The sequence below is a fragment of the Microtus ochrogaster genome, unplaced genomic scaffold (assembly GCF_000317375.1).
Source record: "Microtus ochrogaster isolate Prairie Vole_2 unplaced genomic scaffold, MicOch1.0 UNK87, whole genome shotgun sequence".
Taxonomy (NCBI): domain Eukaryota; kingdom Metazoa; phylum Chordata; class Mammalia; order Rodentia; family Cricetidae; genus Microtus; species Microtus ochrogaster.
The window spans coordinates 526922-541878 of NW_004949185.1; the positions used below are offsets into that span (position 1 = coordinate 526922).

General features: G+C 52.3%; 2 protein-coding genes across 3 annotated transcripts in view; one reads left to right on the forward strand and one right to left on the reverse strand.

Moving 5' to 3' along the window:
• The window catches only part of CUNH6orf136 (chromosome unknown C6orf136 homolog), a 6231-nt gene extending 3230 nt beyond the window's left edge, over positions 1-3001 (forward strand). For both annotated transcript variants that reach the window (XM_005370745.2, XM_026777858.1), the window contains exons 5-6: positions 2560-2629; positions 2710-3001. In XM_005370745.2, the coding sequence (XP_005370802.1) occupies positions 2560-2629; positions 2710-2823 (184 nt within the window). In that variant the 3' untranslated portion in view covers positions 2824-3001. The remainder of the gene's footprint in view (positions 1-2559; positions 2630-2709) is intronic.
• Positions 3002-3048: 47 nt separating this feature from the next.
• Dhx16 (DEAH-box helicase 16) lies at positions 3049-14381 on the reverse strand. Its single transcript, XM_005370747.2, has 20 exons — positions 14023-14381; positions 12481-12725; positions 12203-12368; positions 11892-11948; positions 11243-11497; positions 10946-11149; positions 10675-10869; positions 10279-10389; positions 10073-10188; positions 8878-9088; positions 8610-8708; positions 8348-8500; positions 6983-7123; positions 6681-6843; positions 6373-6491; positions 6166-6233; positions 5318-5480; positions 4891-5052; positions 4357-4530; positions 3049-3265 (listed from the first exon to the last, which is right to left on the reverse strand). Exons 1-20 carry the CDS (start codon positions 14227-14229, stop codon positions 3137-3139), a joined length of 3138 nt encoding a protein of 1045 aa, XP_005370804.1. The 5' UTR covers positions 14230-14381; the 3' UTR covers positions 3049-3136.
• Between the last annotated feature and the right edge of the window lie 576 nt (positions 14382-14957).

Sequence of the window (14957 nt, forward strand, 5' to 3'; positions counted from 1 at the left end):
TTCTCTCTAGGCTAGGATTAAAGGTGTGTGTCACCACTGTAAGGCTGACCAGTGGGGCTGTTTTACTCACTGATCTTCAGGCAAGCTTTATTTATGAAATGCCACTACAATCTTGTTTCCCAACAGTGCTTGAGTTATTCTGATTTGACTATAGAGTTCCTGAGGGGAACTGGAGGGGCTGGAGAGAGGGGTCAGTGGTTAAGAGCACTGGCTGCTCCTCCAGAGGTCCTGAGTTCAATTCCCAGAGACTACATGATAGCTTAGAACCATCTGAAATGAGGTCTGGTGCCCTTTTCTGGCCTGCAGGCATACATACGGACAGAACATTGTATACTTAATAAATAAATAAATCCTAAAATTTCCTGGGGGTAGAGATTTTATTTGTCTATTTTTTAAAATTTTTTAAAAAATAATTTTTTGGGGGGCTGGAGAGATGGCTCAGAGGTTACAAGCACTGGTTGCTCTTCCAAAGGTCCTGGGTTCAATTCCCACAACCGCATGGTGGCTCACAACCATCTATAATGAGATCTGGTGCCCTTTTCTGGCCTGTAAGCAGACATGCAGGCAGAACACTGTATACATAAGTAAATAAACCTTTAAAAATCATTAAAAACTTTTTTATTAGCCGTGCGGTGGTGGCGCACGCCTTTAATCCCAGCATTCAGGAGACAGATGCAGGTGGATCTCTGTGAGTTCAAGACCAGCCTGGTCTACAAGAGCTAGTTCCAAGACAGGCTCCAAAATCACAGAGAAACCCTGTCTCGAAAAACCAAAAAAAAAAAAAAAACCAACTTTTTTATTTGTTTGTGTTTATGTACATGTGTAGTAAACATCATATAAGTTTAAGGGTTGGGTGTGCATGTGGCAGTACACATCATAGCATGTAAGTGATGGTTCAGAAGACAGCTGGGGAGAATCAGTTCTCTCTACTGTGTAGATCCTGGGAATTGAACTCAGTATACAGGCTTGCCTGCAAGTACCTGTACTCAAAACCATATCGATTGTACAGACTACTTTTAATAAAATTAATAGATTTTTGTGTTTATTAAGAAACCCCAGTCAGAGCCGGGCAGTGGTAGCGCACGCCTTTAATCCCAGCACCTGGGAGGCAGAGGCAGGTGGATCTCTGTGGGTTCGAGGCCAGCCTGGTCTACAAAGTACATTCAGGAGAAACCCTGTCTCAAAAAAACAACAAAAAAGGGGGACAAAAGGAAGGAAGGAAGGAAGGAAGGAAGGAAGGAAGGAAGGAAGGAAGGAAGGAAAGAAGGAAGGAAGGAAGAGGAAGACAGACAGACAGACAGACAAACCCCGGCTGGGTGGTGTTGATAAATACCTTCATCCCAGCACTGCAGAGGAAAGACAAGCAGATCTCTGAGTTTGAGGCCAGCCTAGTCTCCACAGTGAGTTCTAGGACAGCTGGTCTCAGAAGGAAAAGAAGAAATCCCTGAATTTCAGTTTCTTCTATGCTACTTGGACCTGACACGTGATACGTTCTTAATGAACAAAATATTCCCGTTTCCTGGAGGATCAGGAGTTGACTATATGAAACCATCTCAAAAACCAAATGAATAAAAATACTGCATCCTAAATTTAGTTTCATGACCCTGGGTGAACAACGTGGTTAAGTTTCTGGCTGGTACATCCCCAAACTTATTAGGCTCCGCCTCCACCATTGTCAGTGTTTAAATGGTTTCTGGGCCAGTGAGATGATTTGGTGAGTAAGTAAAGACGCTTGCTTCCAAGTCTGACAAGCAGCTCAGTTCAATACCCAGTACCCACATGCTGGGAGGAGGGGACCCGCTCCCCAGATCGTCCTCTGCTCTGGCACATGCACCTGCCCGCCCACCCACACGATAAAACAATGGTGGGCCACCAACTTCGCTGCACAGAGCAGTAATCTAGGTCTTCTGTAGAAGGGGCGTTATGATTTAATTGCTTTTAATTGCTCTGAATCCAACCTGAGCATTAGGAGGGTTTGGGGTTTTTGTTGTTGTTGTTTGTTTTTCGAGACAGGGTTTCTCTGTAACTTTGAATCCTGTCCTGGAACTTGCTCTGTAGACCAGATTGGCCTTGAACTCACAGAGATCCCCCTGCCTCTGCCTCCCGAGTGCTGGGATTATAGAGACATGCACCACCCGCACCCGGCAGCATTAGGAGTTTTAAGTTATTAGGTGGCTGGCAGAGTGGAGCGACTGGTGGTCCCAGTATTCAAGCTGAGACTAGGAAGTCAGCCTGGGACTCAAGACCCTGCTCAAGTAAAGCAGTCCAGGTGATGGAGCACGTGCAACCCTTAGGAACTCGTTTGTTTATTTATTTATTTTTTTTAATTTTTTATTTTTTGGTTTTTTCGAGACAGGGTTTCTCTGTGGCTTTGGAGCCTGTCCTGGAACTAGCTCTGTAGACCAGGCTGGTCTTGAACTCACAGAGATCCACCTGCCTCTGCCTCCCGAGTGCTGGGATTAAAGGCGTGAGCCACCATCGCCCGGCAGGAACTCGTTTTAACAAATGCTTAAGTCTCAGGATGACTCGCCCCCCTCCAAAAGCTTCTCCCTTCTCCAGGACCTTTGATGCCTATTCCACCTTCTACCTGAATTCCAGTGGCCTCATTTGCCGTCATCACCTAGACAAGGTGAGTGTTGGGACTGGGTGGGGCGGGGTGAAGGGTAGAACCGTCTGTGTACCCCCAGCCTCATTAACCTGTCTCTGCAGCTGACGCCCTCACACTCACCTTCGACGCCTGTGAAAAAGCTGCTGGTAGGTGCTCTGGTGGCCCTGGGGCTCTCAGAACCAGAGCCCAACTTACACCTGTGCTCCAAGGCCTGAGCCCAACTTGGGTGGAGGCGTCATGAAGAGTTTGCTGCGCACAAGAGGAGGTGAAGGTGGACAGGAACGTCCAGAGCTGGCCACCTCCCCTCCACTCTCCTGCCTTCTTCCCATCTCATGCTGTGTAAAGCTGCTGTGTAATTTAATTTGTAAATAATAAAGTTTAAGGAAACAACAAGGTACAGTTTCATGTCACTTTCTCTGGGTCCCAAAGTTCCCACACACTTCATTCCAAAAATAATTTTATTTAGTAGGTATTAAATAAAGTATGGAAGAAATAGGAAGCTGTGTGGTCCAGTCCGTTCGTCATCTTCTAGCCCAGTTCGTCTCGTGTCTTGCCTACTTTTTTGGGCATTTTCTTAGCATGGGGATCTTCTAGTTCCTTGGCCTTGTAGTAGTGAGGAGCCACCTCCAAAAGCCAGCTGCTCTCGATCTCTAGTACCTAACGAGGGAACAGAGCAGTAGGATTCCTTTACTTCCAGCCAGAATCTTCACTGTGTGGTTAAAAAGGCTTTTCTATCCCCTCTGACTGAGGCCTTTGACTGAGGCTGTTTCATGCCAACAGCAGACACACCCTGACATGCTCCGGACAGCAGGTGAGTCTCGAGAAGCCTTCTGTCGGGGCAGACGTCATCTGCTTTGCTTGCTTTTCCAGCCCCACTACTGAGTGCACATTTTCTTTATTCAGGAGAGGAACCAAAGCTCTCGTGCTTGCTACAGAAGACTGTCCCTGAGGTATCCTCAGCTCTCCCTCTAAGTTTCTTCCACATCTAAAACATTGTTTATGTGTATGGGTGCTTTGCCGGCACATGTTTATATATTACCTGCATACTTGGTACTCAACAAGGCCAGAAGAGGGTGTCAGATCCTCTGGAACTAGAGTTAGAGGCAGTTGTGAGCCACCATGTCGGTGCTGAGGATTGAACCTAGGTCCTCTAGAAGAGCAGTCAGTGCTCTTAACTGCGAAACCATCTCTCTAGTTCTATTTCTTTTGATATGTGTGTGTAGGTGTCTCAGTGTGCATGAGTACAGAGCCTGCAGAGACCAGGCAAGGCTGACGGAGGATCCCCTGGAACTGGACTGGAGTACAGGCAGTTGTGAGCTGCTTGATTTATGGATGCTGGGAACTGAACCTGGGTCCTCTGCAACAGCAGTGCGTGTGCTAAATGACTGAGCCATCGCTCCAGATCCACATTCTACGTTACCTAGGCAGACCTTGAATGTGTGTCGTCCTGCCTCATCCTGAGCAGCAGGGACTACAGACCTGTGCCTTTAGGCACAGCTTCAAATATTTATTGAATGAACTACAATCCTCAGATCTTGGAGGGCATTAACAATTGCAAGAAAAGATTTATATTTATTTGTAATGGTGCCAAGGACTATCACTGACTACACCCCAAGCATACATTAAATTTGATTACACTTAAACTAATAAACCTTGTTTCAATGCCAGTCCCAGAAATATGAATTGATCTTAAGATGCCAGCATACTGTCTCCCCGTCTCTCCCCACCTGAGCAAGCGGGTCCCTCACCTGTCTCATGAACTCCTTTGTTGTCAGGACAAGCTCGTGGTAGAGCAACCAGCGAGGCTGCTGTTCAAAGAGAGAGGAGTTGGGATGGATAAACACTGTCTGCTGCTGCTTCACTGTGCGGTAGCCACTCCGAGTCAGCCTTGCCGTGTGGTAAAAATAACCCGAAGTGATGGCCTAAGGAGCAGGCGAGAAAATACCGTTAGGCACCATCTGGGGCTTTCCACTTACCACCTCTGAGCTCAGCTTCCTGGAGAACTAGAAAGGTGGGGAACCCACTGACATACTGTCTAGGCTCCAGTAAACACCAGGAAAGAGCTGAGGCAGGGGAACTGCTGTGTGCCCGCAGAAGTGGGTTTAAGAAGCACATGTCTCTAATCCCAGCACTTGGGAGGCAGAAACAGGTGGATCTCCACCTTTGAGGCCAGCCTGGTCTACAGAGCGAGTTCCAGGACAGCAAAGGCTACACAGAGAATCCCCATCTTGAAAAAAACAAAAAGAGGAAAAAAAAGACAAAACATTAACAAGAACCCTGACCTTGCGCACACGAACATAGTCTCCTTGACAGGAAGTCAAGCCGACTTCCACACGCTCCAAGAGCCCCTCCAGCTGTTCTCGCACGTCCCGGGCTCGGCGCATGGACCTGAACTGTACGAAGTTCTCATAGCACCACTGGGAAGAGTAGCCGCTCTCAGCCCACTGCCAAGACAAAGTCCTAAGCTTTAACATCAGGACAGAAGGATCCCACCCTTGGGGGCTGGAGAGATGGCTCAGTGGCCAAGAGCACTGGCTGCTCGTCCAGAGGTCCTGGGTTCAATTCCCAGCACCCACATGGTGGCTCACAGCCGTCTGTCATGGGGTCTGGTGCCCTCTACATGCAGGCAGAGGACTGTGTACATAATAATAAATAAATCTTTCAAAAAAGAAGTATCCCACACTTCCCAAATCCCCCTTTCCCAGTGACCTGTGTGTACACATTTAGCAGAACCAGGTGGTCCCCACCAGGGAGGAAGAAGTTGACGCGGGCGTTGTCTGCATGGACGACCTTGTCCTTGGGCCGGTAGAAGATGGAGTTGTTGACAGACAGCATAGCGGCCACAGTCAGGATCTCTTCTGAGCAGCTGTACCTGGGGAGGGCAGCAAGAGATGAGGTCACAGCCAGACCTCAAAGGACGAACGAGAACGGACGGAGGTCTCTGAGCTCTCTCTGTCTTACTTCTTTGTAACTGCCCTGGCTGTCCTGGAACTGTCTGGCCTTGAACTCACAGAGATCTGCCTGCCTCTGATTCCCAAGTGGTGGGATTAAAGATGTGTGCCACCACCACCCGGCTTAAGACTTCTTGTATATCTTAAATAACATTTATTTAGAAAACATGACAAAGGGGGCTGGAGAGATGGCTCAGTGGTTAAGAGCAGTGCCTGCTCTTCCAAAGGTCCTGAGTTCAATTCCCAGCAACCACATGGTGGCTCACAACCATCTGTAAAGAGATCTGGCGCCATCTCCTGGCTAGTATATATAAAAAATAAATAAACTGAGGGGGCTGGAGAGATGGCTCAGTGGTTAAGAGCACTGCCTGCTCTTCCAAAGGTCCTGAGTTCAGTTCCCAGCAACCACATGGTGGCTTACAACCATCTGTAATGGGGTCTGGTGCCCTCTTCTGGCATGCAGACATACACACAGACAGAATATTGTATACATAATAAATAAATAAATATTTAAAAAAAAAACATGACAAAGAGAAGAGAGAGATGGCACTTGAGACCGAGACGGTGTGAACAGTTTGTGGCAGGAGCTGGGTGGGTGAGACTTACTTCTCGGAGGCCAAGATCATTTTAGACAGCATAGGATCCACAGGCAGCTCTGCCATCTTTCGACCAGACTAAAGCAAAGACAGGGAAAGGTGAGGCCGGTTTTCCTCAGGCTTCTTCCACCACTACAAGAGTCCTTGGCAACACCCAGGGGTTCCCAGAGCCTTCAGACTCTCCTTCACCCTGTCCCAGCCTACGCCAGCTCCTCACCGTGGTGAGTTCTCCAAGGTGGTTGAGGGCTCCAAGAGCATACAGCTGTTCCAGAGCCAACAGCAGGGTCTCATAGGGCGGAGGGTCCAGGAAGTCAAAGTGCATCAGGTCATGGATCCCTGGAGAGAACGGAGCGGTCCCTGAGCTAGAGTGCCCCCCCCCCCGCCAGCTCCAGCGCCTGCCCCACCCGACCTGGCAGGACGAAGACTGGAATAGAGTCCTCCCCAAGCTAGAGTCCCCCCCCACCAGCTCCAGCACCCGCCCCCCACCCACCCTGGCAGGATGGAGGACCCGGGCAGCCCAGTCACCTAGGCTCTTCAGCAGTAGCACAACGTTGCCCAGGCTTGTCCTCTGGATCTCAGGAACTGTGGTCTCCTCCAGCTCATGCTGATAGGCCCAGGCCGTGTACAGGCGGAAACACTTCCCTGCAGCCACCCGACCTGCACGGCCAGCCCGCTGATTGGCTGAGGCCTGGAAAGAAAGCAGGGGCGAACACATGGCCAGGGCAGTGTTGACTCAAAAGTCTGGAGTATTTAGACCACTGAACTCTGTCCTCAAATGCTCTGGGGGACAACCTGCCTCCCTGGACCTCACAGAGATGTGGGCTGACCTTGCTGCAGGGCGTGACGGTGAGAGACTCCATGCCTGTCCGGGGGTTGTAGCTCTTCTGCTTGCAGAACCCTGGGTCCAGCACATAAATGATGCCTTCGATGGTGAGCGAGGTTTCTGCAATGTTTGTCGCCACAACCACCTAAGTGAGAGGAGTGACTCCTGAGACCCAGTCACCTACTGGACACCTGAGAAAGTTCAATGCAATGAGGGACAGCGTCCAAAGGCCAGGCGATGAGGCGAGGCAGGTCTGGGGTGGCAGTCAGCAGGGCCATACCAAAGAAGTGAAACTGAATTTAGGGGTTTTCTTCAGAGATGAAGGATGGGATGTCAAGGACCCTGCGCCACCTCTCCACCACCATCTGCTCCCGCCCTCCATGTGTGCTTGCCCAGTGACTCCTGATCCCCCCTCTAGCGCCCTCCCGCACCCCCCTGGGCTGCTCCAGCCCTCCATGTGTGCTTGCCCAGTGACTCCTGCAGGCGCAGTCTCCTATGAGATGATCTACACCAGCCTGTCAGCAGAGCAGTCCTCCTGGACAGCAGCCTGGGCCACCCCCTCTTTCCTCCACTCTACCCTGGCCTTTGGAGAGCAGCCTCCCTCCACCACTGGAAATAGCCTTTCTGCTCTTCCTCCCCTTCAGCCCTGATTCTGTTTCCACCTTCCCGTGCTGTCCTGAATCTCTTCACTGTCCTCAGTACAAACTGACACAGACTTACACGCTCACGTCTCCTCCCACCAGACTGTAAGTCTTACTTTGCCCATCAGCGTAGCTTCCCCGCTCAGCAGTCCTGGGCCTCGGCGCCGGGGCCTCATGCATGCTGGGCGCGTGTTTACACTGAGCCACATCCCCAAGCCCTCGATAAATATTTGCTCAATGAGAACCATAAGTCTACTTAAAGTCCTTTGGTTTTTAAAATCTGAGTGAAGCCAGACAATGATGGCATAGCCTTTAATCCCAGCACTTGAGAGACAGAGGCAGGCGGATCTGTGAGTTTGAGGCCAGCCTTGGTTACAGAGCTAGTTCCAGGACAGACAGGGCTGTTACAGCTTTGGCTGCGGCAGCACTCAAAACCCTCAAACCCACTCCTGACTTCACCCACGCCTGCTTTCCTCCGGGTCCTCCCAGCCATTTTATCAAGGGTCACTCAGACCCTATGTCCTGGCAAACAAAGGCTTCCTCAGCCCACCAAACTTGAAGCTTCGCTATCTCTCAGCTACCGCTAACTTTACTTCTCTCCGACCGGAAGGTGAGGGCCTGGCTGTGCCTCAGCTGTGCCCAACAGCCGGGTAAACAAGGGGAGCATACCCTGTTCGATATTCACTGCCTAGGCAGCAGGGTGAGGAGCAAAGGCTTCCCCCACTGACCTTTCGGGCCCCGGGGGGTGTGGGCTGGAAGATGCGAGCCTGCATGTCGGAGGGCAGGTTCGCATAAATGGGCAGCACCAGGAGCTCCCGGATTTTGGAACCCAGTCTACGGCAGCGGTCCTGAAGCATCTCACAGGCAGCCTCAATCTCCTCCTGGATGAAGAGCAGGAGGGCAGGAGTCCTGGTCACAGGACCCACACACCAGCCCTGTCCTTCCCTGAAACAGTCCACCCACCCACCCGCTTCCCGCCACAGCGCATACCTGCCCTGTCAGGAACACGAGTATATCCCCAGGGGGCTGTGTCACGTGGATCTGCAGCACAGACACAACACAGGCTTCGAGGTAGTCAGCCTCTGGGGCCTGAGGAGGAAGGTTCGGGTCACAGAGGGCCACCAGCTCAGACTCTTCTCCCTCCTCAGCATGTCTTTTACCCCCACCCTGGTGTCTCATTAGACCCTTCCCTTGGACAGCATCCTAAACCGGCCCCAGCTCCTCCGCCTCACAGTGACGCCATCCTCCCAAGGGGCACCTTGGTATAGAAGATGTCAACTGGAAACCTGCGTCCAGGGATTCGGAAGACAGGGGCATCATCAAAGAAGGTGGAAAAACGGGCCGTGTCCAGGGTGGCTGAAGCTACCAGGACCTTGAGCTCAGGGCGGAATCGAGCAACATCCTTAATTAACCCGAAGAGAATGTCCGTGTGCAGAGTCCGTTCATGGGCTTCGTCCACCATCACCACACTGGGGGAGGAAAGGGGAGAGGGGTGAGGGAGAAGGGAAAGTGAGGGAAAGCAGGGAGCTGGATGGGAGAGGGGCGGGGCTAAGGAGTGGGCGGGGCTAAGGAGGAGGGGGAGGAGTCAAGTATTCCAGTCATAGGATTCTGACAGATGCTAAGAAGGGCCAGGGTTCCGTGATCTGTGACCCATCCTGGACTTGGTCAAGAAAAGCAGTCAAGATAGTACAGGTAAAATGATCCAACAGTAAAGGTGCTGGCCACCAAGGCTACGTGGTGAAAGGGGAGAATGGACCCCTGCAGGCTGCTTCCTGATCCACTACATATGCCATTGCACACACACACATACACACATATACACACACATGCATACACACATACATACACACACGCATACACATGCACTTACATACACACACACAAAAATAGGGGTTTTTTGTTGTTGTTGTTGTTGTTGTTTTTCAAGACAGGGTTTCTCTGTGAAACAGTGCTGGCTGTCCTGGAACTCACCCTAGAGACCAGGCTGGCCTCAAACTCAGAGATCTGACTGCCTCTGCCTCCCAAGTGCTGGGATTAAAGGCATGCGCCACCACCGCCCAGCAAAATTTTCTTTTCAAATGTAATAAAGCCAAAAGGCAGGAAACTGCCTAGCAGCAGGAATGGAAGAAGTCAGACATCTCTGGGTCAGTCGGGAACAGCTATTCTACTGCAGAAGTGGAGTGGGACCGTGCCTTAAAGCACACACTGCTTGGCATGGTGGCTCTTTCTCATGAGCTCAGTGTTGAGATTGCAAGACTGAGGCCAGCTCAGCTTACACAGTGAGCTCCAGGCCTGCCTGGGCTATAAAGCAAAACCGTGTTTCAATACACTAAAAAGAACTGGTGTGTTAAGTGAACAGACAGCGGCCAACCTGCTCCGGGAAGAAAGTTGAGGGGAGCAGGCAGCCCAGCAGTTGGGCCGTGCATCCGCAGAGAGGCAGGTACCAAGCGTACCTGTAGCTTGCAAGGTCAGGCTCAGAGAGGAACTCCCGGAGCAGCATCCCATCTGTCATGTAGCGCAGAACGGTCCGCTCGGATGTGCAATCCTCAAACCGGATGCTGTAGCCAACCTGGTCAGAGACGGGCGAGGCGGTAAGAAGGACCGACCGACCGGGGCCCAGACCTGAGGTTTCCCTCTCCTGGATCCCCGAAGAACTCACCTCATTCCCGAGCTTCACACCCATCTCGCGGGCCACTCGGGCAGCCACACTCATGGCCGCCACTCTCCGGGGCTGGGTGCACGCAATCTTCATACCCTTCTTCGTGTAGCCCTAAGAGGAGAGGAGAAAGAGGTAATCCTCTGACAGAGATGCTGTCCTGAGCCAGGCAAGGCAGGGACAAGAGAAGAGACGAAAGATTTAAGTCAGGAGAGAACAGGTGAGTGAAAACCAGGACGCCGAGGGGTGCCGAGCCAGCTCCCCCAGCCTGTCTGAAAAGCCTCATGACTGGGTGGACAGGACAGGACAGGACTCCGCCAACCATCACACAAAAGTCTGCCAGGTCCGACTCAAGGCCTGGGCCCTTGGCGACATTGGGCCTTGGCTGCAATGACTGACCTCCTCAAAGAGGTACTGTGGGATCTGTGTGGTCTTCCCAGAGCCAGTCTCGCCTTCGATGATGAGGACCTGGTGACTGGCAATGGCGGTCAGGAGCTCCTCTCTGAAGGGGAACACCGGCAGGCTGCGGCGCACGGCCTGGATGGATTCCTTCTGCTGGGCCTGGGCTGATGGGGCTGGAGCTGAGGTCGGCTCCTGAGGAAGGGGGTGGAGAGTGAAGTCCCCACCATCTTCAGAGGGCCCTCCCAACATCCCAGACTCCTCCTCTCACCTGGTCACCCTGGAGCTGAGCAGCACGGACAAACTCAATGGTCTCATCCTCCTCCAGCACCAGCTGGTACTTGGGCTCCTGCGAGGCGGCGTCTCGGGCCCCAAACTTAAGAGATGCGGCACCTAGCCGGGCCTCCTCCCAGCGCCGCTGCTCCTCTCCTGGGGCACCCGATTCCTCCTCCACGACGTCCACAGTTCGAGCTGGCTATGGAGAGAGGCAAACTGACGTGCCTGAAGATGGATGGCCCGGACCAGCCGCCACACGCACCTCGCTCAGGAGCAGCAAGGGCTCCCTTACCTGGCCTCGAGTCTCCTTGGGCATATGGTAGCGGTTCGTGGCCTCCAGCTTCTCCTGCTCGCCGGCCGCCCGGTACTCCCGGGCCAGGTCCCTCACTCGTCGCTTATACTTGAGTTCCCTGCGCTCGTGGCGGCTCAGCTCCACATCCCCGAAGAGGACCTCTTCATCAGCCAGCTCTGCTTCCAGGTCCTCCAGCTTTTCCCGCTCCCGCTTCGCCAGGTATTCTCGGCGAGACTTCTTCCGGAGCTCAGGGACCTGGGTCGGGAAGGACAGTCAAATCCTCATCCTACCGGACCAGCAACACAGTTCCCTACAAGAGGAGAGTGGGAAACTCGAAAGAGGGCAGCAGTGAGACATTGGATACTAGCTGCTACGTTTTTGCATCAAGTCCTGGGGACAGGAAAAGTCAGATTTTATTCACAAACACTATGACTTGATCTTACAGAGTCAGGAGGGTTTGTCACTTTCTTCCTTTTACAAACCAAGCCCATTCTTTGCTGGTTCCTGTCATCCAGGCCCCCTCTTTTAGAGACTGACCATCCACCTGCATTTCACCGGAATCCCTCTGAAACACTTCCTGCTATGGCCAACCAACTCCATCAGTCTTTCTCTTGTCTTTGGATCTTGCTTCTTGAACACAGGGTCTCACCATGGCTTTCCGGTCTTCCTCAGCCATCTTGAGGCGTTTCTGAGCCTCTTCATAAGCCTAGAAGAAGAAATCAAGTAGAGGGTCATGAGGCCAAAGATACCCACATCTCTGACCATTCCCTCAGAATGACAAACGTCCTTCACTGCCCTTTTCAGTGAGGAACCTCTGTGATTTCAACCAGGCAGGGAGAGCCCTAACCAGAAAGCCCACAGGACCCTGTTGCCCCACACAGGGACCCTAGCGACAACCCTTGTCTTCCGAGAGACATCTCTGCAACCAAATCCAGGTTTATCTAACGTTCTTCAGCTCACCTTCTTGTCTGACCGCTCCAGAACATTCCGGGTCCGGTCCTTGTCCCGTTGACGAACCCGCTCTGCAAAGGCATCCCGTTCCTCCAGGTCCTGAAGACGCTCGCGCTCCGTCCGCTCCCACTCATCCTCTGAGGCTGGCTTGTCCTCCGCGGGTGACTTACTCCCCCTGAACCCAGCCCAGCGCGTCAAAGAGCGGTACCGAGGAAGCTTATCCTCCCCTTATCCTCCCTGCAGCCAACCACCTGCTCCGATTCCCTCTCTCCTCGCTTCAGACTTACCCTGACTTTCCCTTTCCTACTTCGGAAACCTCTTCCTCTTCTTCCTCCTCCTCCCCGTGGTGTTTTTTCCTGAGGTGTTTCCGTCTTCTCCGCTTCTTTTGGAGACTGCTCGCGTCCCTGCCCACTGCCTCCTCATCGCTCTCGCTGTCTTCCAGCAACTTATACGATCGGTTCTTCTCCAGCAGGGCGCGGGCCTCTCGCTCAGCTGCCCGAGCTGGCTTTTCTACCACGGCCTTCCGTGGCACCTGCCAGTAGAAAACACGCTGTGGCAGCTCCTGACTTCACTACTCTCGTTTGCCTTTATCTTTTGTTTGTCTTTGTTTTTCGAGACAGGGTTTCTCTGTAGCTTTGGAGCCTGTCCTGGAACTAGCTCTGTAGACCAGGCTGGCCTCGAACTCACAGAGATCCACCTGCCCCTGCCTCCTGAGTGCTGGGATTAAAGGTGTGCGCCACCACCGCCCGGCTCATTTGCCTTTATGTTAAACCAATCTTCATCATTCTCTGCTCCATGTTCTCAGCTCAACAGGGCCCTCCGCTTCTGAACTTCCTTCCGGGAACCCATCTATCAAATGATTATTAAAAACTACCCTATGGTGGAGAGCGAGACCCAGCACCCACAGGCTGTCCTCTGATATCCACACACAATGGAATTTTTAAAAATTTTAATGATTATTTTTACTTTTATGTGCCTTGTGTTTTTTCAGCATGTGTATCTATGTGAGAGTGTCAAATTCCCTGGAACTAGAGTTACAGACAGCTGTGAGCTGCCATGTGGGTGCTGGGAATTGAACCAGGACCTCTGGAAGAGCAGCCAGCGATCTTGATCTCTGAGTCATCTCTCCAGTCCCACAATAGAATAAAAAAAAAAAAAAAGGCTCAGAGTTCAAGTAATTTACATTCCACAACCCACTTTCTTTTTAAGATTTATTGTTATCCATTCATGTGTATGGGTATGGAGCCCTGGCAAAGGCCGGAAGGCGCATCAGATCCCCTTGGAGCTGTAATTACAGGTCGTTGTGTGCCACTAGAGCTGACCGCTGGGAACTTAAGTCCTCTGGAAGAGCAGCAAGGGTTTTTAACTGCTGAGCCATCTCTCCCAGCCTCCATCCTAACTTTTAATTGCTAATTCCCATAGCTCTGTTCTCAGTGTCTTTTTCCCAGGACTTGAAACTTAACCCAAGACTTACTGTATGCTAGACAAGACTCCACCACCTGAGAGACATCCTCAGCCCTGGAGTATGTGGGTAACTAACAAGGGCTCTAGGTTTAAAGACGTTCGCAGATCCCTCTCTCCTAAGTCTTCTCCACAGAGCTGTATGCCCCGCACCTACCACAGTAGCTAGGTAACAGGGGAAAAGACAGATGTTTGGCGGAGCCAGGAATGGTGGGTCTCTCTGCAAGTTCGAAGCCAGCTTGTGTACTACATTTTCAAAGTTCCAGGCATCCCTAGAAGAGACAGCTACACTCGGTCTCGAAACGCAAGACGTGTGTACGCGAAGCGGTCCCCCTGAGCTGCGAGTGGCCCGCCCCGGCGGCACACACCTTGCTCCAGAGCCTCAGCGCGAAGTCCCGCGCCGGCCCGCCCAGGTCCAGCGTTTCGGTGTCGCGCAGGCGCTGCACAAACTCCTCAGCCGAGGCGCAGCGCTGCGCCGTGCCGATCAGGAACTGCGCGACGTGCCGCTCGCTCAGCCCCAGCACCGAGTGCAGCTCCTCCTGCACCCATCGCTCCAGCCCCGCTGGCGTCGCCATGGCGACGCGTCCCGCTTCGGGCGCGCAGGCTGCAGAGCAGCCAGGACGGCGGAGGGGCCAGGAGAGATCTGCAGCGCCACACGCCCGCGCCGGCGGCCGTAGACAGTCCTAGTCCAGAGTACCGGACTGGGTAGCCCCAAATTTGCTTCCAAAGCCGCGAAACCCGGAAAGAGTCGAGCTCTTCCGGATCGAGCTTAACGGTGGCTGGGAGGGTTCAAATCGCGCAGGCTCTTCGCGGACACTCCGGGACCAGGTTTTCAGACACAAGCTCTCTGTTGCCCCCTGATGGTCGGTGCGCAAATGCTGCTCTCAGTGAACACAAAGCCCTATGTAGGAGACTAACCCATCGCGTCGGATAAAAGGAATAGCTAGGAATCAGGTTTAGGAAACAAGACATATAATAAGGTGCTGGGGAAGAATGCTCGGAGAGCTCCAGTTCGATTCCCGGCGCCCACATTTCCTCGCAACCAACTACTTGTAACTTCAGCTCCAGGGGGATCCAACACCTCTGGCCTCTACTGACCCCTGCACTCGTGTGCACATACACACAAGCGCTTAATTAAAAATGTTAAAAATAATTTAAAGCTACTTAATAGCAATATGTAAGTTGGGTAGGAGTTCTGATATCTTAATTTTAAAAAGTAAGGTGTTTATTTTATCTATGTACCACGTGTGTGGAAGAGCCCTTTAGATCAGGGATATGGTGTCTCTCTGGAGCTGAAGTTACA